Raw genomic sequence first — 25,423 nt, 5'->3', positions numbered from 1 at the left:
AATACCACACACAAAAAAAGGAAGAAAAAAAACACACCACAGATCCCACAATACCATATTCTTCAGCAATAATAGTGAGAAAGTCAAAAGAAATATAATAAGAAAATTTGATACCTCTTTAGTTGCCTTTAAAAACAGTATCTTAAATATATTTCAAAATGTGTGACCACTAGGTGCGTATAACAGGAAATACAGTGGACTCTCTTTCTCCAAAACTTCCAACAGGTCCTAAAACTGCCAACAGTACCAAATCCTACAAGTACTATTGTTCCTATAATAATTTAATTTATAAATTGGGTTCAACTAGAGTAATAACAATAAAAAAGAAAATTAGAGATTGCGGGTGTTAAGTGAATGAGATTCTCTCCCTTGAGTCAGTTATTTTTGGACCACAGTCAACTAGATTACGTCACAGCACAGACAGCAAGACTGCAGATAAGACAGTAATATTGTATCTATGATCTAGATTCAAAAAACAATAAAATCTAAAAGTAGACAGTGAAGGCATCATAGCTAATTCCCCTGCCTTGAGAACTTGTTAAGGAATTGTTCCCTTAAACATTGCCAGACAACTACTTCACAGTAACTAATATCTACACATTCCGCGCGCGTGCGTGCGTGCGTGTGTGTGTGTGTGTGTGTCCGGAGACATTTTGTCTGAATACTGGTATTTTACCTCTTATTTACGTGAAATAACCTGTAGTGGTGGAATTTGGAGTATGAGATTTCCCCTTTCAAATTGATGTTGGTCCTCTTTTCCTTTTTTTGCACAATTTAAAGGCTTGCTTCTCACCCCCACCCCCGCCCAGGATTCTGGATGCTCCTTTAACAGGATATACTACCAGGTCCAGCAGATGTCCCTTTAGTGATACAGCCTGTGCTTACTAGGCTCATGGCTGCCCCGTGAAGGTGTTTTCTCACTTTCTCTTGTTGACACACAAAGCCAGGGGTTCTGCTTTGGCCAGTGGAAGTGTTAAATAGCTATCTCTTCAGGCCTTATCCTTAGAGGATGATCCTCCCAATTTTTGATCTTTTGTGCTTCTTGTTGGCTAGAATGGAAGCCAAAGGCTAGAGCTTAAGTAGTTACACTGGGTGGGGGAATGGCATGCTAAACAGATAGGAACAGTCCTAGAAGGGAGATTGCCACCATAGGCCGTCTATCTGCCCTTGTGCTCTTCTCATGAGGAATCCTTAAGCACACAGACAAACCTGCTCCTGATACATATGTGCCAGAGTGTAATCAGAAGAGTGGGAACAGACAAAGAACCTCAGTGGCTTGGGGCTTGGTGTACACCTATGACCTAGAATGACTGGTCCAGAGATGAAGGTGTTATTTTGTTTTGTGTTTTCCCCTTTTTGTGTGTGAAAGTACTGGAGATTGAACTCCATGCCTCACATACTCACCTGGCTTTTTCACCCAAGGCTGGTGCTTTACCTACTATCACTTGAGCTACACCTCCACTTCTTGCTTTTTGGTGGTTAATTAGAGATGAGAATATCACAAACTTCTGGCTGAGCTGGCTTTGAACTATGATCCTCAAATCTCAGCCTCCTGAGTAGCTAGAATTTACATGGCCTTTTTTTTTTTCCTTTTAATTATTTTTAAAATAAAACACAGAACAAGGTAAAAGAGGGACACACAGAAGTGGTGAGTGTTTATACTTACTCTAAATCTTTTCTAACACTGGTGTTGGCAGAAAATATTCCAATGCTTCAGTCCCTTCTCCAAACAAGTAAACATTCTCTGTAGAGCATCAGCTCTTGACAGTGAAATGAGCTACAGTGACCGGACAGCCTTTATAAGCTGGGCAGCTGCTTGCTCCCACTGAGGTTTTCATTCATGGTAAGCAGGACACAATCTCCCACCCCGTTTCAACCCAAGGCAGCTGTGGCCTGGTGCACAGTGCAGTCACCTGGGACACTTTACAAAGGGATGCCTTTCCCCTGGGGACCCTGATTTAGCCTAGGGCAGATCTAATGTACCTACAGATGAAACCATTTCCTCTCTAGGTGGGGGACTGTATATGCTGTACACAAGACTGCCAATGAATGAATGGAAAGAATGAAAGAAAACTAGTGTGATTGATTTGAGCACATGGCAGCAATAGGTATGAAACTCAGGTGACTGACAAAGATCATCTTTTCAAAGTGCTACTGATGACTCACATAACAAATGGAAAATTTGGTACCGCCTTAATCATGAGACGAACTGACTTCCTTTCCTTCCTGAAGTGACACAGTAAGACAGTGTGGGATGATGGGACCCTAATCCCCTGCAGGCAGGAAATAAAAAGTTAAGGTGCATCCTATAACCCACTGGCATGCGAGTTTTCAAAACATGTAATGCTATGTAAAAAGAAAGGGAGGAGAGGGCCCAGTGTACTGTTAAAGAGATTTTTTAAAGGGGTCTAACTCAATGCAGCATATGGCCCTTGATGGACTCGACTGAAAGTATACAACTATACAGTGCATTTTTGGAACTATATCAACCTAAGAATAGCAACATAGGAGATGATAATGTGTTGAATTTCCTGACAGTAATAACACTGTGGTTATACAGGTGAACATCCTTGAGGGGAAAATTTCAAAACAGGACAATGTTCCTGTTAATGATCATCTTTTATAACTGGAAAATATATGTGTAATTTTAAAGGACAGATGTTCCAGAACATTCTACAAGGATACCACCTTTAATGGAAGAGGCTTTGCTGACTGGATCCCATCATCAGTAGGAGAAGGTGTAGAAAGGGAAAGAAATGGTAAAAGGTACACTTCAGTATACAAAGGAGTGTGAGCAGCATAGCAGTTGAGTGATCTGTCCAGAGTAGCTGCTTTGGGCAGCTAGCAGAAATGCTCATTACACTTGACTTTATCTAGAACAATTACTTTATATGATAAGCAAATCATAACTCTACATAAGGGCCACTTAAAAGAAGTGAGGGATACATCTGCCCTAACACTTCATGTACATCAGTCTTATGACAAAAATATCTTAGTTGTAATAAACTAGTGGGCATGTTAAAGAGTTTATATTTCCTAATTTACCCCTTCAAATTTTCCTATTACTGAGCTCTGTTGTCACCAGAAATGTTTGACCCAAGTCTTCAAATGTCCATCTTGTGCATGCTTTCCTTATGCTGGTGAGATAACAGACCCAGAGCAAACCGAGATCTAAACTTCAGTGACAAACTCAAGACAGAGCAAGGCTAGGCCTGGACTCCCATATCAGAGCTCTTTCTTCTAGATTCCTTTAGTATAAGGATATTAAGCATAGTAGCTACTTCAGACTGCCTTTACTTATACTGGGGAGCTTCAAATAAGGTATGAATACATTCATATTTGACACTAGTTGAAATTTTGCTTTTTTGTTTTTTTTGTTTTTTTTTGGCCAGTCCTGGGGCTTGGATTCAGGGCCTGAGCACTGTCCCTGGCTTCCTTTTGCTCAAGGCTAGCACTCTGCCACTTGAGCCACAGCGCCCCTTCTGGCCGTTTTCTGTATATGTGGTGCTGGGGAATCGAACCCAGGGCCTCATGTATATGAGGCAAGCTCTCTTGCCACTAGGCCATATCCCCAGCCCCTGAAATTTTGCTTTTTTAAAAAATATATTTTTGGAAAAAAAGACATGCTGTGTTACCCAGGCTAGTTTCAAATGTGTGGGGTACAAGCAGTCCTTCCATCTCAGCGTCCTGAATAGCTAGGATTATAGATGTACACCACTGTGCCCAATTTATAGCCATTTGATGGCTATCATTGGATTTGCTACATCTTCCAAATAGACATATAGGAAATGACAAGTGAGTCACAGGGGAGGATACAGACAAAGGAAGAAACACTGCCAGAGAGCAAGAGTTCCAACCACCTACCAGCATATCAAGCTCAAGGACAGAAATGAGAATCTTTATTCCTGCTGAGATAAGACACAGACAATCGAGTAATCAGTGCCCCATGCAGAATTGCAAGGGCGTTTCACTCGTATTTATCCTAGGCAATGACAAAATGGAATCCTTAATCTAATCCATTTGGATATTTTCCTGAATTGGTTTAGGAGTTACTATTCAAAATATTAAGAGACAAACAAGGGAAAGATATAAAGACAAATTTGTGATGGAAGATCCTAGAATGTTTTCAACTCTATTTCACTTGAAGGTCTATCATCTATTATCATTGATAATGAAACTTAATTTTGAGTTATTTTCATGATAATTTCCAGTGTTAGGTCTCTGCTGTGGTGCCATTGTTTTCATACTATACCTGGTCTATTTCCCAGGTAAAATGTCATCTTTAAGAATTGATACAGAAATAAGATTTCTCACATAATCTACCTCCTCACAAAATTAAAAGTTGTTTAATATTTGCATGTGTGTACACACGTATGATATAGTACACAAATACAGAATTACATGCAAAGTTATCTTAGCTCATGAACTAAAAACTGTATAGTCAAAGCAGAAACCAATCATGTCCCAGTTTTGCTTAACCTTTTTTTTTTTTTTTTTTTGGGGGGGGGGACTGGTCCTGGGACTTGAACTCAAGGACTAGGCACTGTCTCTACTTGTGCCACAGTGCCACTTCCATCTTTTCCTAAGCAGTTTAGTGGTGATAAGAATCTCATGGACTTTGCTGCCCAGGCAGACTTTGAACTGCACTCCTCAGATCTCAGCCTCCTGAAGAGATAGGATTACAGGCAGGAGCCACCAACACCCAGATCTTCTTGACCTTTTAAGGCAGTAAACTTCCAGGTAGCAAAGAAGGAAACCATTTTTGTTGTGAGACAGGATTTTACTAAGTAACATGCTGGCCTAGAACTTGTGATCCTCCTGCCTCAGTTTGAGTGCTGAGATCCCAGGCATCTACCACTACACACAGCGAGAAGCCTTTATAAACACTTTTTCTTTAACAATTAAAAGTATTTCACTTCAACTATTCACCTGCAAAAAAGCACCAAACCAAACCAATAGCAGCCAACAACAACAACAAACCCTTTCCTGTTCCATAAAATTACAAACATTTCAATACTTGTCGACAACCTTCTCATCAAAAACAAAACAAAAAATAAAACCCAAAACTTCAAAACAACTCAAGCTTATTACTTTCACTAGGATCAAATTACTCTCACTGGATCAAATTAAAAGGTCCTATTGACAAGAACTAGAGAGCACTGGCTTCAAACAAAAGAGAGCCCACATGGACACATGGTTCCCCCATCAAGACTGTTCCCTGGTAGCACCAAACGCCACACTACTGGAGGGCCACAAGGCAGTGTCTGCCTGATTGGATCCCACTCACCCACAAAGCACGTAGAGGCCAGTGACCTTACCTCAAACTGTGGGTAGGGAGGAGTCATGGCTGAAGGGGGCCCTGAGGTGGGGGGTGGCATCCCTGAAGTGGGTGGGAACAGACCCAAGGCATTCAGATTCAATCCAGGAATTAAATGTGCTTGAAGCTGCAATGGTAAAAACATCCTTTTTAATTTGGCAATTAAAAAACCTCAAAGTGAGCACTTCTAAGTGACAGTGTTCAGATTATACCCTCCTGGCTAATAAAAAGTACTAAGCAGGTGTTCCTTGGTTTATTTATTTTGTTTTTGTTGCCAGTCCTGGGCTGTTGACTCAGGGCCTGAGCACTGTCCCTGGCTTCTTTCTGCTCAAAGCTAGCACTCTACCTTTTGAGCCATAGCGCCACTTCTGGCTTTTTTCTATATATGTGGTGCTGAGGAATCAAACCCAGGGCTTCATGTATACAAGGCAAACACTTTACCACTAGGCCATATTCCCAGCCCCTTTCCTTGGAACTGTACTTGAGTTTACAGCTATTTACAAATCGTGGCATTTTTAATTTGTGGGGTGGTTTGCCACCATTCCCCTATATCCATTGCATTGAGGTACCTTGAGGAAAAAGAGTAGCACCTTCATTTCTCACACCAGCAGCCCACAGGGATCAGACAGAAAGAATAGTACTATTGGCTATGGGAACCCTGTAAATTCAGTTTGAATTCATTGGAAAGGTAAGTCAACAAGATTTGCTCTATGAAAGTATCAGACACATGGAACCAGTGTGCAAAGATCTTTTTTACTCCTTGAACCTATAAGCCTAAAAGTCTGGGAATTATGTCCCATTTTCATGTAACTACTGCAGATAAATTGATCTTTGGAATATATGTCATAGCCGCTAAGGGGATTTTGTTTCATTTGGTAAGAGTTGAAAAAGATGGAGAGAGGAAATGAAAGCTGGGTAAACTGGGGCTGCACCAGGTGAGTCTAAAGCGCCTGGACAAGCAGAACCTGAAATTAGGCAGTATCCAGCTCTTCCCACAAGGGCTAACAGTGTCACATCTGCCTTACTTCAGGTTTACTGTTTCATACAAGAGACCCCATGGAAAAATGTTAATGCATTTATTTGAAAACTTCAGATGGGCTGTTTTTTTTAAACAAATTTCCAAATTCTCATTTTCAGCACCATTCCACACATTAAAGAATGTCATGAATTGACTTTAACAGACAAGAAACACTGCACAGAATATTTTGTTATTTAACATTCTCATGTCTCCAAGTTTTATATGCAGAACTAGTAAATTTTAGACCTTAGCTGTGATTTCTATTTTATAGTGGAAAGCGTTGTGCATGAAGTAAGTATTCTACTACTGAGTTGCACTTCTAGACCCTAAATGTTATTATTAACATAGGGCCATCATTGTTTTTGTTCATCTTAGTACTGCCATAGGGCCTTCGTAAATTGCTCATTTTGGCCTTGAACTCAAAATCTACCTGACTCACTCAGCCTCCCAAGTAAGTAGCTAGGGTTAGTGGTGTGTGCCACCATGCCAGGCTCTTAAACCTGTACTTTTATTTTTGGCAGTACTCCAGTTTGAACGCAGGGACTTTGCTTCACAACAGGTGCTCTACATCTTAAAATCTGGTGTTCCCTTTTGGTGCCACTACTAGGGCTTGAACTCAGGGCCTGGGTTTTTGTGCTTAAGGCTAGTGCTCTACCACTTGAGCCACAGCTCTACTTCCCATTTTTTGGTGGTTAATTGGATCTAATAGTCTTACAGATTTTCCTGCGCCGTCTGTGAACCTTGATCCACAGATCTCAGCCTTCTGAGTAGCTAGGATTACAGTTATGAGCCATTGATGCCTGGCTTCCTTAGCTCTCCCCACCCAAAAGGCTACGGTTCTACTACTTGAGCACTTGTGGTTTTGTTTTTTTTTGGGGGGGGGGGGCAAAGAGAAGGGGATTCGTTGGATATAAGTCTCTCAGCAGGCCCGTTTTGAACCACAGTCCTCAGATCTCACCCCCCTGAGTAGCTTGAAATACAGTAGTTTTATATGAGCTGTAACTACTGCAAACCTAATAAACATGCAAGATTTATCACAACTCCATTTCACAGGTGAGGAAAAAGCCTCAGAGAATGACTAAAGGAAAGAGGGCTTCAGTTCATCACTGACTGGAATGGAACTCAAGTCCAGTTCATATGCCTCCAAAGCCCACATTCATTCTAGAGTGTCCTTTAAATGAACATAATACAGGAAGTATTCATCTTTAGTTGGCAGATATGAATGTCCTCACATTTAAGGAAGCCAAGGCTCAAAAGCTAAATAATTTACTAAAATCAAGGGATAGCTAAGCCTAATAAGTGTGTCTTTCCTACTCCCCAAGGATACTTTTGTATGTTGCTAAAATTCCATTTATGATGCTACCACTGAAGGAAATAAGAGTTTAGAAAATCTTTGAACTTCATGAAATAAAAACCACATTAAAACTAACGTTCATAGAAGCAATGTCATTTTCATAAGACTCCCTGATTTTCTTCATGATCTCTTCCTCAGCTTTAGCGCAGGTTTCGACACTGCCTTTCACAGTGATGGTACGCTCTGGGTTATACAGCGTCAATTCCTGCAATCTGCAGATTGAAAAGAGAGTGGAAAGATAAAGAATGGAAATTACAGGAGGAAGACAGTTAATAACTCATCCATAGATGGCAAAGTCTGGCATGCACAAGTGGGTGGTCAAACATGATGGGAAATAAGATAGGAATCTAAGAACTGGGAAGCTGTAAGGGGAAAAGTCTCTCTCCTTTCAAACATTATCAGGTTACATAGTTTGGGCCCCAGTTTTATTAAATCTTTATTGAAAAGGTGATTAGCAGGGGGTTACAGTTACAAGTAAGGTAATGAATACATTTGTCTTTAAAACACCGTTATCCTATCCCTCATTTTCTCCCATTTACCTATCCTTAAGCCCCAGTTTCAAACATGGCTTACTTCTTGGGCCCTTAAAATCAAACCTAGTGAATTCCAACAGAATGATTAGAAGAATGCACACAGTCTTAATGGCATACAACCTGTTAGTATGTTCCACATCTGTACTGACCAGTTCTAGACTTAATTGGCTTTTTGTGCGATTGCATTTCCTGGGTCACTAAGCAAGGAAAAAGCATGGAAATGGTCCCAATAGGCAAACAAGAATCCATGCATCTGAGCTTTTTTTTGTTGTTGATTTTTTTCATAAGTTAAAGTAGGCTGGAGAAAATAACTCAATCTAAAGTAAAATTTTAAAACAGTTCACTGATGACCAGACTCCAAAAACATAGCAATATTCAAAAACATCCTGCTTAACCCAGGGCTTGCTGAAGCTTCAAAATCTACTAAAACTTTTATCTGAGGAAACTTAACACATAACCTGGCCAACAGCATTAACAGGAAAAGCAGTGGAGATATTACAGTAAAGAACAGTCTAAATACAATGACTGAAAAGATAGGGCATAGTAGTAACTCCTTCATATTACTAGAATTCACACTAGGAAAATGTAGACTGACCTTGAGTCAGATGAATGACATACTATTCCTTAACTTTGTCTCAAACTTGTTAAAAATGTGATATAATCAAGTATATAAGTCTAAATGTATGAGACAACTTAAAGATGACTTAATGCCCTCAGAAGCATTTTGTTTTGCAGTTATAATCACTCTTTTTCAGATAAGCCATTGCCTTCGACCTTTCTGGGTATTCTGAGGAAAAATAAGAATACTTACATTATACTAACACTTGCTTACCACCACTCAAGCAAAGGCAAAAATATTTTTATCCACATATATACATATACATGGAGCATTGGTGGCTTGCTGGCCACCTCCAAGATGACGCCCATCTCCAAGTTATCTGTAGTCCCTTTGGTAGAGACTAACATGTATAAATAATACTAGGAAAATGAAAAGCGTGGAACTTCTAGTCACGTGCGGTGACATATACCTTTAATACCAACAACTCACAAAGCAGAGACTGGATGATCTTGAGTTCAAAGCACCCAAATAAAGTTACCAACACATGAAGAGCTTGGTAAGATCTGGGGGGAAAGGGGTTGAAGTATGACTTAAATGATTACAGTGTTTTGTCTAGTGTGTGCGAGGCCCTGGATTTGATCAGTGGTACTGCAAACACACAAAAGAGAGTAACTCCTGAGGCTCTGTCACAAAAACTATGGCAGCTACCACTTCTCTTTTCGTAAGTCATTCCCTCTGGAACAAGTAGCTCTGTGGAGAGGCCCATGTGGTAATCCAGCACACTATAAGAGGAGATGGGTAGTTTCTGGGTTTCTTCCTGGTGTCACTGACTGCGTGAGGTCGGGTTCCCCTGCCTCTGGAGAGCCCTGGAGAGTAAATGGAGTTTCTATGGTGCAGCACCACATTGTCTTTTCATAGCTGCAGAGACTTGGCCCTTTGATCTGCTCTCCATGAGTTTAACTCTGTGAATTAACACGTAAATAACTGCATCGATGGAAGGTTATTGTGGAAAGTGTGCACATGACTGTTCAATCCCACTGTATATAACATGTCAATAAACCTGACTGCCTAGACATAGACAGTTGTGACCAACTAGGAAAAAAAAAAGCCATTGGGATTCTTAACATAATCTTAACATCCTGAGCCACTAGTGTCTGAGGCTGAGAAATGCAGGAACTACACAGCAAAGGTTCAAGTGGTTAGAGCATCAGCTGTGAGCAAATGAAACAAGAACAGGAGGTCCTGCGGCTAGCTGTTCCCATGCTTGAAATGTTAAAGACTCCATCAAGGTTTGAACTAGAAGGAATGTGATCAGTTCTTCCTATCTCTTCTATGAGAGAAGACCATGCTTTCAGGATGGGTTGGAGCGGGTGGTGGTCAGAGTTTGAGAATTAGCATCTAGTGGGATGGTCCACGCTTACTCAAACAGCTGTGCAGTTTAATAGACGTTTAATAGAAGACATACAATTTTGAGGCGAGCATTTTACCAGTAGGCCATATTCCCAGCCCCAAAGACATACAATTTTAAAGCAGTATTTACAGATTTCTAATTTAAAGGCAAGGCAGCACTTACGGAGATATTGTGATTTTAGTGTCTGTGTCTTGCTCAATTTTTTTAAGGTTTCTTCCTTCTTTGCCAATAAGACGACCTACAAAGTTATTATGTGCTAATATCTTCAAGGGGATTTCTTCTGTGCTGTAGAGAGAACAATAGTTTTAAAAATAAGAGAAAATAAACTTACTCTTGGGTAGAGAAGATTAATTCATTTAATACTTCATACCAGCTTCCTCTAGGAAATGTTACATCAGGTATGGTTTTAAATACGCTAGTAATTGGCATAATTCTAGCAATGCATGAAAAGGGGATGAAGTGGGTGAAAACACTCAGTACTTGATGAGCTCACTTTTAATACAGTTTTTCTGCCAAGCTGCCAGTGGTTCATGGTCAGGAGGCTGATATCTGAGGACTGTGGTTCAAAGCCAGCCCAAACACGCTAACTCTCTTCTCTAGTTAGTAAAAAACATCCACCAACTAGAAATGGAGGTGTGGCTCAAATGGTAGAGGACCAACTCTGAGCAGAAAGGTGAAGGTGAAGCAAGAGCTGAAGGTCCTGAATTCAGTCACACACACACACACACACACACACACGCACACACACACACTTCCTTTATCCGATTCAGAGAATATCTACCTTCAGTGATGGATTCTTTTATTCACCTCAACTCCTAATATCAGAATATAGAAATGTAAAATAGTATAAGTCTAGTTTAAACTTTAAGATACATACCTGGAGATATATGCATAAGTGGAAAACAGAAGACACTCAACTCACACTGTGGCATGGTAGAAGAGCAAGAAGTGGGGCTTTCACTTTACAGTTCTATGTCTTTGAGAATTTCTAAGCCATATACATATCACTCTTTTAAATGTCCTTATGGTTATCATATGGTGGGATTTTTTTTAATATTTACTTCATACGAAAAGTAACTGAATTGCCACAATGCGATGCCCATACAGAATGTATTAGCAGAACCTAGTTAGTGATCTCTACAAATTATGTGTCAGTGATGAGGGCACCAGGCTAACTCGAGGGGGCTGCTCTCTGGATCCTACTCACAGTACAGTGCCCTTTTATGCAATAAAGTCGTGTGGAACTCAACTCTACTCCAAGTTCCTATAGAAGAGACACAGCGTTCCTACCTGTAACCGCCAAATAAATCTCCAATTTACCTCAGCACAGAACTGGGAACTTCTTGAACTCCAAACTTCCTATGTGTGGGATCTTGGCTAAAGGACAAGACCAGATGTTCTACAGTCTCTCAGTGAAGGACCAGTGTGGATTTGGGCCCACCTCAGATAAATGGGCTCTCTGCATCCCGCCCGGGTACCTTCCCCTACAGCTAGATGTCTCTTCCCCATTACTCCATTTTGCTCCATAGTCCATCATTATGCCTCACACTGAATTGTCACGCATCAAAATAGCATTTCTCTGTTGATAATCCCCAAGAACTGTATCAGAGAAGTCTAAAATAGACCAGCTAGAAACCTCTTCACAGGCAAGCCCTCTTTACTCACAATTTTATATCTTGCGCTTCCTTATGCATAATCTCCAGAATAGACTTACAAGCCGCAGAGGTGCCTTCAGGGGTGGAGAGGATAGTAATGGACTTCTCAGCAGCCCCTGCATTCTCTTTACGGTGGACATCGATTCTGATCGTGGGCACAATAACAAAGAAACACGACAGCTGTAAGTGTGGAATCACAACAGTGCACAACTACTGACGTCAAAGTCACGGGAGTCCTGACGTGGATGACTCACTTCCCACAAGGACAGAAACTTGACAAGCATCAACACTGATGACACTGAGACAAACTGAATTTCAGGAGCATCTTTTTCAACCTTCCCTAGTTATTTGTGCTTCAAATTTCCTTCCAGATGCTCCAGAACATACATATCATGTCACGGAGCCTGAGATTCAGGCTACTCAGGCTCAAATAAGAGCTAGAAAGTGCACCAAGAGAACTAGAGCCAGAGCCAGGTGCTGGTGGTGCACACCTGTGATCTTGGCTATTTAGGAGGCTGAAATCTGAGTTCAAAGCCAGCCTGGATAAGAAAGTCCAAGTAACCAGAAAATATGAAGTGCTACCCTTGAGGGGGAAGAAAAAAAAAAAGATCAGGAATTGTGCCCACGCCCTGAGTTTAAGACCCACAACCAACATTAAAAAAACAAAAAGCTAGAGTTGGACTTGCACAGGGCATCCCGGAGTCCACAGGCATGGTGTGTGCAGATTTCAGTCATCTACTTTTCATTTTCAAGGATAAACAAAAGCTACTAAGAAATAAGTAATGAAAAACAATAAGTAACAGTTCCAGTTAGCCCATAATGAAAAACCCGACTGTCCCTCTCAGTTACGCTTTTCTCCTGGTAACATGTTAACATACCCCTCCTTCAGTGTCTTTCTGCCTGCCAATGTGAAGGCTGCCAAACTCTGATCCCTTGAGAAAAAGGAAGGTTTTGCCTTGGTGATTAAGGCAGCCTCCTGAGACCATTCCACAAACTTAGGTCCTAATAATGATTAATTCCAATGGCAAGAGTTAATTAAATGTACTAGGCAGAGCTCCACACACAAATCATCGGATGCAACAAAAATTGCTTCCCTTCTCGATCCTCTTCCTGCTTTAAGTAAAACAGTACAATTTAAGTCTCAGTTCTTGTACCTGATAAGGAAATGAGGAGCTTGAAAAGGAACAACTCTAATATGCCACATGGAAAATGCAGGTAATGGTGGATCACAGGAAATAAGAAATTGTTAAAATTTTCAGATTAAAGCCAGACAGATTCATTTAAATTATGGTTCAATTGTAGCTGGCCCAAGGTTTAAAGGTCATATTGTTTGCTAGCATAGGAACAATATGAGTGCTTGGAGCACTCAGAGCTAGGGATGGAGAGAGCGTCCATCACCAAGCTTCTTGGAGCAAGATATCCACATATTGAACAGGAGTATGGCTTATAAGGCAAAATATATAACATAATGTACTGGAGCTTCCAAACTCAGAAATATGTAAATTCAAGTAAGCTATATGTAAGGGCTTCCAACCTACTTCACACATGGTCCTTTCACTCATTTTGCAAATGCAAGTAAAGTCTTCTGTGTGTCTGGCCACAGTCTTGGCTCTAGAACTATGAAGGAAAATAGAAACGTGCAGTTCCTAGGTCTACTCCTAAAAAGCTAGCTCCAATATTTTAACAGACCATTCAGTTCTTTAAAACCTGGCAAAACTATCAAACATCACAAAGAAAAGGCCATTCCACGCCTCTATAGGGCTTCATCACAGAACAGACCAACCACAGGCTGAGCAATTCTGTACTGGTACCCCAGAGGAAATGGACTGCTCCACAGAGCGAGTTCCCAAGAGCAGACTGCTGGCAGGGAGGAGGGAACGAGGCAGAGAACAACTCAGACGATGCCCTTTTGTCTGCCAGGGCCTTTCACACCAGAAGGTGATCAGGTGTCATTTGTTTTCCACTCATGTGTGAAAACTTGAGGTTCCCTTTGAGGTTTGTACAAGTGAACACTAAGATATCAAATCACAAGCTTGGGTTTTACCCCTCAACCTTCCCAAGAACTGTAAAAGAAGACTCCTAGCCTTCTTGAGAACAAGCCACCTCCTCTGTAATAACACCCACCACCCTCAGTAATACTCACTTAGACTGCGTCTGTTTGGTGATATTCCGGATGGTGGCTCCTTCTTTTCCTATAATGGCTCCAACAAACTGAGTGGGAACGAGCAGGCGCAGAGGCAAGTCACAGGGTTTCTGCTTGGATACTGATCCTGGAGAGCCCTGTCGGGATGAGCCCCTCTGCCCAAGCCCACGGCGCCCTCGGAGCTGCTGTGAGGCATTCTGCTGGGTGGCCATTTCATCGGGGATGTAGGCAACTTTTAAGGTGAAGTTCTCTAACTGGAATCCATTGAGTTTGTCTAAGGCTCTGAAAGGGGCAGGAAGGCAAACGGACTGATATGATAAATCCTTACACAAAGCAGCACCCATCTGCTCCACTCAGAATTACCAGCTCCAGGGAGCACCCCAAACACAATCTCATTACCCTCATTTCTCCTTTGAAGTTCACACAGGTAAGAAAAGGGCAGACAGGCTCTACCTTCTACCAACGGGGAAAAAAAGCAAACGCATACATTTTATCAGCCTCATGATTCAGCCCTTAGCTGAATCAGCTTAAAAAATAGCCAAAGAACAGGAAAGGAATGAATGAGTCCCCTGTCACAGCCAGTGATTCCAAGCCAGGATGGAAGATTCATCCCCTTGCACAAATGTTTAAAATATTTACACACCAGGGGACAAAAATCTCTAAACCGTGTATAGGAGACAGATAGAACTAACTTATGGTAGTCAATCACTCAGTAAAATTTCAGTACTTTAGTATAAGCTCAAGCCTGGAAAACAGTAGTCCTTTCTCTCCATGAGAAACATGAGGAAGATGAGAAGAAGGATGGATGGATGCTGGCTAGTTTTGATCCATCCAATACACTAGGTATCTATCTAGGGCGAACTTTACCCCCCCCCCCCCATATTTTGACTTCATTGACATTTATATGAAAAAAAGCACCCAAATCTTAGGCAAATATCTCTGAATTTTAGCTACACAACCAAACCCATGCCACAGAGCACCAAAAAAGCACTCCTTGCAGTAGTTGCCTCTCTCCCAGACTTTTGATATGATGGGTTAATTTTGCCTATTTTGAAATTCCATATGAGTCTGTAGGAATAAAGATTCATATAATGCATAGTATTTACTATGTATTCATTCTCTCATGTCTGGTATCTTTTATTGTGCTTTTAGGTTGATTCATTTTTTTATTCTACCTGAACTATATATTTTAAAGGAGAAAAGGCAATAGATAGTCTAGTGTATATAACCAGGACTTCAAAAAAATATACATAGGGGCTGGGGATATAGCCTAGTGGCAAGAGTGCCTGCCTCGGATACACGAGGCCCTAGGTTCGATTCCCCAGCACCACATATACAGAAAACGGCCAGAAGCGGTGCTGTGGCTCAAGTGGCAGAGTGCTAGCCTTGAGCGGGAAGAAGCCAGGGACAGTGCTCAGGTCCTGAGTCCAAGGCCCAGGACTGGCCAAAAAAAAAAAAAAAAAAAAAAATATATATACATAAATGTTCTTAACACTTTTTTTTTTTTTTTTTTTGCCAGTCCTGGGCCTTGGACTCAGGGCCTGAGCACTGTCCCTGGCTTCTTTTTGCTCAAGGCTAGCACTCTGCCACTTGAGCCACAGCGCCACTTCTGGCCATTTTCTGTATGTGGTGCTGGGGAATCGAACCCAGGGCCTCATGTATATGAAGCAGGCACTCTTGCCACTAGGCCATATCCCCAGCCCTCTGGCTTCTTTTTGTTCAAGGCTAGCACTCTACCACTTGAGCCACAGTGCCACTTCTGGCTGTTTTCTACATATGTGGTGCTGGGGAATTGAACCCAGGGCTTCATGTAAACAAGATAAGCACTCTTTGCCACTAGGCCATATTCCTAGTCCATCTTAACACATCTCTTTTTTAACTCCCTGGCAATAACAAAACAGAAAAGTCCTACATCTTTCCTAGGTCACTCAGTTTTTGCTCAGATGCTGTTCCAAAGGGCCCTGAGTTCCATCAACATAGGAAAAGGAAATGGCGTAGAATGCACTTTTTGGCTGTCCCATGTTCATGTCAGGTGTGCCTTGCACATTTGTGCCCTTACTTGAAGATCTGCTTTCACTTCTCCATGGAAAAGAAGAGGCTTATGAAAGGGAGAGGGAGGGAGAGGGAGAAAGATGGTGGGGAGAGAAAGTGAAGGTGGTCCTTCCTAGCCCCCTGCAGAACGAAGAAACCATGGAATGAAGACGGGCTCAGACAAGCTGTGCTGACGGCTCACTAGCATCCTCGGGCCCAGAATTCTGCCACGTTCCTCACTTCACTGATCCGTTCTCTCCTAGCACATGAATGAACCTATTGTCAGAGACCTTCAGTCACATGGAAATACAGAAAGAATGAGATGTTGCTCAGTTACCAACAACCCTCTGAGGCCTTTGCCAGAACTCAAGCTGTGACACCCTGCCAACAGACCAGTCCTTTCCGAACTGGACAAACACATGCAGTACCTTATTTCAAGATCTCACTGGGGGAGCTAGGAATATGGCCTAATGGGAAGAGTGCTTGTGCTTGCCTCATATACATGAAGCCCTGGGTTCAATTCCCCAGCACCACATATATAGAAAACAGCCAGAAGTGGCGCTGTGGCTCAAGTGGCAGAGTGCTAGCCTTGAGCAAAAAGAAGCCAGGGACAGTGCTCAGGCCCTGAGTCCAAGGCCCAGGACTGGCAAAAAAAAAAACAAAAAAATCTCACTGGGAGCCAGGCCCTGGTGGCTCAGGCCATAATCCTAGCTACTCAAGAGACTGAGATCTGAGGATGACAGTTTGAAGCCAGTCCAGGCAGGAAATGTCTGTGAAACTCTTATCTCAAAAAAAAAAAAAAAAAGCTGGAAATAGAGCTGTGGGTCAAGTGGTAGAGTGCCAGCATTGAGCAAAACAGTGGGACAGTGCCCACATGCCCTGTGTTCAAGCCCCAAGACTGGCACCAAAAAAAATATCTAATTGGGGTTATGATGTGCATTGCTCTGTTTGGCTTTCCTTCAAATACAGTATGTATTAGAATATTTCCATGAGATTTTATGTCAGAGTACACTGATTGCTTATACAAGCATCAAAGGCTAACATGCACATAGTATTTACCAATAACCTCATGGCAGATTTTGCCACACTGTTCTCTGTTCTGTCACTTGAGCCATGCCCCTAGAGATTTCTTCTTTTTTTCTTAAGGAAATGTCGATTAAGCGCCCTAAAATAATTTATTTCTAAAGGGAACTGAGAAAGTCTATTAATACTTATGCTACATATTTATTTTGGAGATGTAAAATTTCAACCAATTAAAAAGTCAAAACAACTTTCAGAAGTAGAATTTTTTTTTTCTCAAAAAGTCTGAGACCACACAGAAATAGAGGGACAAAAGGTGAACAAATGCCAACAGTAATGCTCACTAGACACTATGCTGAAAATGAACTATACAACTGGAGGGAAGGGATTAGGAGGGGCAAGGTGACACTGTTCAAAATGTACTTATTATGTGACTTGTGTAGCTGGAACCCTATACATCACCTTTACAATAAAACAAAAGGGAGAAAAAAGTCTGAGCGCAGTAAAGGCATTAACTACATATGTAGACAAGAAGGACAGTTTGATCTCATACCTTTCCATATTGTAAAACAGTAATGGTAGCTTCAAATACGGTAGGGTGTGTGGCTCAAATGGAAGAGAATTGTCTAGGAAGCACAAGGTTCCAAGTTCAAACCCCAATAACATCAAAACAGTGGGGGAGGGGGAGAGGAGGAGAAGAGGAAGAAGGAAAGGGGGAGGGAGAGATAGAAAAGGAAGGGGGATGAAGGTGAGAGGGAAGGGGGGTGACTACAAATTAAAATCATTTATGTTACAAAAGGGTACAGAACCTTCTGGAGACAATACAGAACAAAGCCGAGTCCAGGCCCCCAAAGCTAGAAATAACTGCAAAGGCGCTGGAGGAAGCGGACTGCAGTGAAATCGCCTATGCTCAGAGTTTGATATTGAGTTCTGTCACATGGCATGCCTCTAAATTCATGGCGAAAAATTCAAAATATCTTCACATATCCTACAGTACCTGCAAGACATGAGGCAAACATTATCCTCATAATTATTTAAAACACATGCCTTTAGTTCAGCAGAACTAAGGATGGTTACTAACATGTGTGCTCAGGATCCTGCAAAAATAAACCCAACAATACTGTAGCAGTGGTTATCTTTGAATGGCAAAAAGTTCTTTTCTCTTTCTTCCTGAACCATCTGTCTCATTTTCTGTTGTGCTTTGGATTTTTGTGGGACAGTGTCTTACAATGGCGCCCAGGCTAGCAAGTAACGTGCAAATGCTCTTGCCTCGGCCTCCTGAGTGCATTGTACAATCCAGTTTCTTTTCCACAATAAATCTAATTACATAAATTTTGAAGTCTTAATGGGAAGTTCCTCCCGAACACTTCTATTTATTTATTTATTTATTTATTTATTTATTTTGCCAGTCCTGGGCCTTGGACTCAGGGCCTGAGCACTGTCCCTGGCTTCTTTTTGCTCAAGGCCAGCACTCTACCACTTGAGCCACAGCACCACTTCTGGCCATTTTCTGTATATGTGGTGCTGGGGAATTGAACCCAGGGCCTCATGTATACGAGGCAAGCACTCTTGCCACTAGGCCATATTCCCAGCCCTCCCGAACACTTCTAACCTTTGCTTGACACAGAATCTCACACTGAGAACCGATCTGCACTGATGGCTTGCAAGCACCGCCATTCCTGTGCTCCCAGAAAGCCACACCAGAAATGGGAGCATCCAGCAGGTGACAACATAAGAAGAACTCAGTGTCTACACACTGGACAGGATTATTTCTTTGTCACCCACATGCTTCCAGAGAGCACTGTCCGTCCTTGAGGGCTTTCTCTCAGCATTCCTGGAAGAGGAAGGAAGTCGGGGAGCGGGGACTTAAGCTTCTCAATCTGCTGCATCTGCTAAACACAAACTTCTCTTTCTAATGGGTTTTAAACTTTTGTTGTTTCCGTTAATTTTACTACTTCAAGAATTTAATGATTCAAGGCTGGCTTAGAACAAATACATTTCCAATCCATGTGCAAGGAAGCCTTGGTTTTTCTTAGCCACAAGGTGGCAGAAATCACCATGGAAAATTCTGTCTTAGAAGTAGCTATTTGAGGAATCCTCCACAGGTCTGGCTGTGAGGAATCAGTCATTATCTGAAGACCAATGCATTGCACAATAACCAAGTGATACCAGAAAATGCACACTAGCTGCTTTTAACATGCTCACCACCTTCTAAGTATATAATGTGGTCTGAGGACTAAACCCCCAGCCTTGCAGGTGTTAAGTGGGCATTGTATCACTCAGTTGAATTCCCAAGCCTTATCCAAGTGCTTCTCAACAGCCCTATGGGCTAAGTGATGATTGACAAACTTGATGAGGGTGAACCATGACCATGAACTTCACCAAAATCTAAGATAGGGCAAGCGTGCGGCCCTTGGCAAATGGACACCAGAACTTATCCTGTAAACTGGCAAGCTCTACCCACCCCTTTCCAGATGCATCCCAGGCACACAGACTTCCAAGGAACAGACACCACTCAACTAAGGACAAGACAGCCCTCATGGTGAAGACTAGAGCCTCGCGTGGCCAGCTACGAGAAGCGTAGAGAAACAACACTGTGTTGGTTCGGGCACAGGCAGGCACTGTGGGCCTGGAGAGCCCCGTGGAGCAAGGCCTAAAGGGACCAGCCTTCCTGGATGGGGAGTGCTGGGCCTTTCTATAATATGCACATATATGAGGGGATATGTTGCTTTTCCATCTTTGTTTTGTACCTGAAAAAAACTGAAATCTCAAGTTCACCAAGTCAATATGTCTGACTCCATGGTGCATACTTCCTCCACTTCATCCAGTGAGACTCACATCAAATGAATTCCCTTACCAAAATGAGCAACCACACTCCATATCCCTTTAGAAAGTATTGAAAGCCTTAACAGACCATTTCATAATTCTGTCACAAACTGAGGTTGTTGGGGGGGGGGGGGTTGGTTGTTTTTTTGTCTTGTTTTTGTTTTGCTAGGTGTAGGACTTGAACTCAGGGCCTGGGCACTGTCTGAGTGCTTTTGCTCAAAGCTTCAAAGCTAGCACTCTATCACTTGAGCCACACCCTCACTTCCAGTTTTCTGGTGGTTAATTGGAGACAGTCTCACATGCTTTCCTGCCTGGGCTAGTGGTTCAAAAACCACTATCCTCAGGTCTCAGTCTCCTAAGTAGCTAGGATTACAGGCATGAGCCACCAGCACTGGCTCCAAACGGAGCTTTCTATGTTTTGGAAATACCTTTAACCTTTCTTTAAATGCCATAATGGAGGGCTGGGGATATGGCCTAGTGGCAAGAGTGCTTGCCTCGTATACATGAGGCCCTGGGTTCAATTCCCCAGCACCACATATACAGAAAACGGCCAGAAGTGGCGCTGTGGCTCAAGTGGCAGAGTGCTAGCCTTGAGCAAAACAGAAGCCAGGGACAGTGCTCAGGCCCTGAGTCCAAGGCCCAGGACTGGCCAAAAAAAAAAAAAAAAGCCATAATGGAGTTCTAATTCCCTTTGATCTTGGAATTCAAGGCAGTGATTGGAGGACAATATTCTTTAAAGCCACTTGACTCTGGCAGGAACTAAATTCACGTGTTCCTTCTCCAAGCACTCTCCAACCTCAGGAAGCATGTAGTGCCAACAAGCCCTTTGCTCACTAGCAGCTTGTGGCCAAGAATTAGTACTCAATGCAATGAGAACTAAGTGGATGGATAGGACTTTGCTAACTCCAGTGCCTAATTTACTTGTCTATGTTACCTAGTTACCAAAATTATACAATTTCTAACACCTTCTCCCTACTTCCTTGATATCACTAAGTCACTGCTCAGTCTCTTACAAGCATAATTCTCCACATTCAGCTTGCTGTCTGATAAGATTAATCCTGTCTAGGCAGACACTTTCCTCCCCTCCCCATACCTCCCTGCCCCTCTCTTCCCATTCCCTCTCCTGCTAAGAATTACTCATGAATGCCTTGGAATTTTTTTAAATTATTGTTAACAGGAACCAGGAGCTACATGCTATATTATCAATTAGTTTGTCTCTGTTAAGTTTGCCTCATTAAAGATACATAGGTATGTCTCCAACACACGTGTCTCCCAGGACTTTACCAGCTAAAGTAGACCTGTTGCCTTCATCTTGTTAGCCTTGTCAATTTTCAAATTCTACCATTGGTTCCCTCTAATAAAGACTTCTTGACTTGCCAAGACTCCCATGAAGATCTTTAGGTGAGTGTACACATGTAAGAACCACAGGGCCAGTTCAACTCCCACCCTACCAATGGTTTAGTTTGTTTTTGGGTTTTTTTTGTGGTTTTTATTTTATTTTATTTATTTATCTTGCCAGTCCTGGGGCTTGGACTCAGGGCCTGAGCACTGCTCCTGACTTCTTTTTGCTCAAGGCTAGCACTCTGCCACTTGAGCCACAGCGCCACTTCTGGCTGTTTTCTGTATACGTAGTGCTGGGGAATTGAACACAGGGCCCCATGTATACGAGGCAAGCACTCTTGCCTCTAGGCCATATTCCCAGCCCTCCTACTGATGGTTTAAAGTGAGATAATCTTACATGACAGAGCTGATGAACTAAACCCACAATTCCTATGATGTATAAGACCTCACATATATTTTTCCTTCTGTTTGCAACCTTTCTTTACTAACACAAAGGACAAACCAAAAGAAAATAAAAATTTTTACACATTAAAATTTTTCAGTGTTGCCCCCTCCCCCCCACTTTTTTTCTTGTTAAAATGCCAGTCCTAGGGCTTGAACTCAGCCTAGGCTGTGACTCTGAGCTTTTTATATTCTCAAGGTGAGTGCTCTACCACTTGAACCACAGCTCTACTTCCAACTTTTTTGGTAGTTAATTGGAAATAAGAGTCTCACAAACTTTCCTGCCCAGGCTAGCTCTGATCTTCAGATCTTAGCTTTCTGAGTAGTTAGGATTACAGGTGTGAGCCACTGGTACCTGAAATTAACAGAACGGGATATCGCTTTCATTCCATCAGAAAGGTAATCTTCGATAAAGCCCTACATTAGGGAGTGTATGAACAAACACCCTCAAACAGTGCTAAGGAGATTTAAACTACTTCAAGTATACAAAGGATAATCACAAATGCAATTCTACCTCAGGAATTTATCTTGTAGACATATGCACACACGTGCCCAAAATGACATCTGTGAAAGGATTCACCACAACACTGTTCCTGACTGGGACAGTCTAAACATCCAATGAGGGATTAACTAAAACAGTCACTTCACATCTATATGATCATATCCTAAAGCCACTACCAAAATAAATAACATTTGTGTGAAAGAAAAATAGAAGACTGTATTTGTCTTCCACAGGGCTATCTGACAGTGTCAAGGTCGTGGAGGGAGCAATGCTGGGAAGATTTGCACTATGTACATCTCTAGATCTTTTACAATTTTGAGCCATGGAGATATGACCTGTTTTAATACAAAAGTTCCATGTGTCTCCTGAATGGCTACCTTATTCCTAGGAGGGAGAGAGAGAGGGAGAGAGAGGGGGGGGGAGGGAGAGAGGGAGGGAGAGAGAGAGACAGAGAGGGAGAGGGAGAGAGAGGGAGAGAGAGAGAGAGAGGGAGGGAGGGAGGGAGAGAGAGAGAGAGAGAGAGAGAGAGGGAGGGAGGGAGGGAGGGAGGGAGAGAGAGAGAGAGAGAGAGAGAGAATTGCCTTTGGTGACAGTGAAGTTCATGTTGCCTTTTTCCCTAGGGCTCAGGCAGAGGTGTGGGGTCCCTTCGCCATTCCCACACAAAGGCCTGAGGTTTCCCGCAGTCCACTGCCACTCCCTCAGCATCTTACTGCTGGGGACTCCGTGATGCCTGGTTCTCATGTCCCAAACACAGCTGACAGAGGCCGGGGGCATGAGACCCTCATTCTCTCTCTCTTTCTCTCACACTGTCTGTGCCATTCTCTTTCTCTTCCTCTCCCTCTGTGTCAATTCGTTAGATCAGTCATTTGGGGTCTACAAAATTACCAGAAATTCATCTGTGAAGTTTTATTAATTATGCTGCCTAAATCTAAAAGCACCATTGGTTCATTGTCTGGCACCTTCTGAATGTCAGTAGCAATCATTAGAGAATTCAGGGAGACAAGAGAACACTCAGCTCCTGTTGGCTTAACACATGACCAACTTACCACTTTCAAATACAATCGTAATAATGTGTCACAAGAGGGAGGAAAAGGAATTTATGGGTTTGGAAGCAATATCCAGGCTCAGGCCTTTCTGCAAGTAGGCTGTGGCTCAGCTTCATACTACCTCAATCTACAAATGGTCTTCGATCCCCAGAAGAGGGAATAAAGTGAGGCCAATGTAAATTCTTACTAGCCATTCAAACGGGAGATGAAAGGTGTATTTGCAGGATGGAACTTTACCAGATGAAGTTTCTTAAGAAATCCACAAACAGTAAGTTACTGTACTTAAACTAGCAAATAACAGATAAGATTCAGGCTGCTTACTGTCTAGCTTGGTCCTTGCTGGAATAGGTGACATTTACAACGGCAGTTTCTGAGTCAGTGTTCACTGGAGAAAGAAAAAGCAAATCCAAGTTAGTTTCCTTTCTACTTCCTTCCTCTTACAACTTTGAAAGGAATTCAGAAGACTTGTACCTTGCTCACAGCTCTCCACCGCTCCATACTGGACGAGTAAACTATCCAGCACCTAGCAGGAGGGGAGAGAAAAATATACATGTTGAGTTTCCCAACTTATTAGCCAGAGCAAGAATATATTTTAAAATAATTAAGAACTGTTGACAAAAAGGAACCAAAACCAAAAGTTAGCTGGGACTTTGCACCATACACCTATGGGAGAGGCATCACCACCATGAACACTAGAGACGCTGAACTTTTCTCTTGTCCACCCCTTAACCTACTGTTTGGTTGTTTTGGGTAGTACTGAGTATCAAAACCCAGGCCCTTATACATGCTAGGCAAACACTCTATCACAGACCTATAGCCCTGGCCCATGGTTTGTATAGACACACGGTCTCACCCAAAGCCTGATTTGGCTTTTATTGAACTCAAGATATTCCTGCCTTAGCTTCATGTACTGGAGTGGGGGGTGGGGGGGGCGGTCACCAGGCTGACTTTCTGATCCCTGACATGAATCTCATTTCCTAAAGCACATCAAGAAGTATTAGTAGGGCTGGGAATATGGCCTAGTGGCAAGAGTGCTTGCCTCCTACACACGAAGCTCTTGGTTCGATTCCCCAGCACCACATATATGGAAAATGGCCAGAAGGGGCGCTGTGGCTCAGGTGGCAGAGTGCTAGCCTGGAGCGGGGAAGAAGCCAGGGACAGTGCTCAGGCCCTGAGTCCAAGGCCCAGGACTGGCCAAAAAAAAAAAAAAAAAAAGAAAGAAGAAGAAGAAGTATTAGTAGCTTTGCACAGTGTCCAGAGGCCCCTGTGAACAGGATCTGGAGTCTGAAGAAGAAGAAAGAAGCACCCATTTCTTACACACTGAGCATGTCATCTGACTTCCTCTTTGGACACACAGTCATGAGATGGGACCAAGTTAAGAAACTATAAGATCTTCTTTCCAAAGAACTTCCTTTTATAGCCCTTCCATGTATAACAGAACAGACTTGCAAAATGAAGCATACTTGATATTCTTCTTGGAGTCTTGCACTGAAGACTAATATACACAAAGCATGTAGAATAAATGGTATCAAGTGAAGTCAACATTCCTGAATCTATACTTGGTTGGAAAAGTAAATTTAAATCTGTTTTCAACATCTTTCTTGTGTCTATGAAGAAGCCATTAAAACAGTAACTGCACGTTTGTCATATTATGAGCTATATGCTTATGTCAGCTGTTGTTCGCTTCTGAAAACTATATAACAAATTTTTTTCTGGAACAGTGAAAATAAGTTTCTATACATTTCCATGAAACTTCTTAATTTAATCATTCATTAACTTAATTGCCAAATTTAGGGCAGTTTCTTGAAAATATTTTCTGGCCCAGAATAAAACAAACTTAAAAAAAAAGAAAGCCACACCCAGGATGGTGATGCATGTTTGTAATCTCAGCTACTCAGGAGGCAGAGGCAGGAAGACCAAGAGTTCAAGGCCAACCCAGGCAGTTTGTTAGACCCTTCCTCAAAAACAAGTTCCAAAAAGGGAGGAGGGGAGCTGAGGGCATGGATCAAGTGAGTAGATTGCTTGCCCAATAAGGTCAAGGCCCCAGGTCTGATACCAACCACTGCAAAAAAAGAAACATGCTAAATTTTTATGGTGAGCTCCTACTTAAGCGACTTGTAACACTGAAGGAAGCTCTGCCTTGGGTGGCATCCTTTAGGCCTTTAGTTCATTGACTGTGAACTCTGTAACAGCGTTTCTCTGTGGGACGTGCTTTTCTTCTTTGGA

General features: G+C 42.3%; 1 protein-coding gene across 3 annotated transcripts in view; it reads right to left on the bottom strand.

Annotated features, from left to right (window-relative positions):
• Igf2bp3 (insulin like growth factor 2 mRNA binding protein 3) overlaps positions 1–25,423 on the bottom strand; it is a 104,856-nt gene that overhangs the window by 15,591 nt on the left and 63,842 nt on the right. For 2 of the 3 annotated variants that reach the window (XM_048339688.1, XM_048339689.1), the window contains exons 4-10: positions 23,669–23,720; positions 23,519–23,582; positions 13,991–14,272; positions 11,858–11,992; positions 10,355–10,477; positions 7,766–7,901; positions 5,319–5,444 (exon numbers count right to left, since the gene is read on the bottom strand). In XM_048339688.1, coding sequence (XP_048195645.1) covers positions 5,319–5,444; positions 7,766–7,901; positions 10,355–10,477; positions 11,858–11,992; positions 13,991–14,272; positions 23,519–23,582; positions 23,669–23,720 — 918 coding nt within the window. The remainder of the gene's footprint in view (positions 1–5,318; positions 5,445–7,765; positions 7,902–10,354; positions 10,478–11,857; positions 11,993–13,990; positions 14,273–23,518; positions 23,583–23,668; positions 23,721–25,423) is intronic. The other variant, XM_048339691.1, reaches the window with a different exon arrangement.

The sequence above is a fragment of the Perognathus longimembris genome, chromosome 2, assembly GCF_023159225.1.
Source record: "Perognathus longimembris pacificus isolate PPM17 chromosome 2, ASM2315922v1, whole genome shotgun sequence".
Lineage (NCBI taxonomy): Eukaryota > Metazoa > Chordata > Mammalia > Rodentia > Heteromyidae > Perognathus > Perognathus longimembris.
The sequence above is the reverse complement of the archived record's forward strand: the minus strand, read 5'-3'. Positions and strand labels throughout refer to the sequence as shown.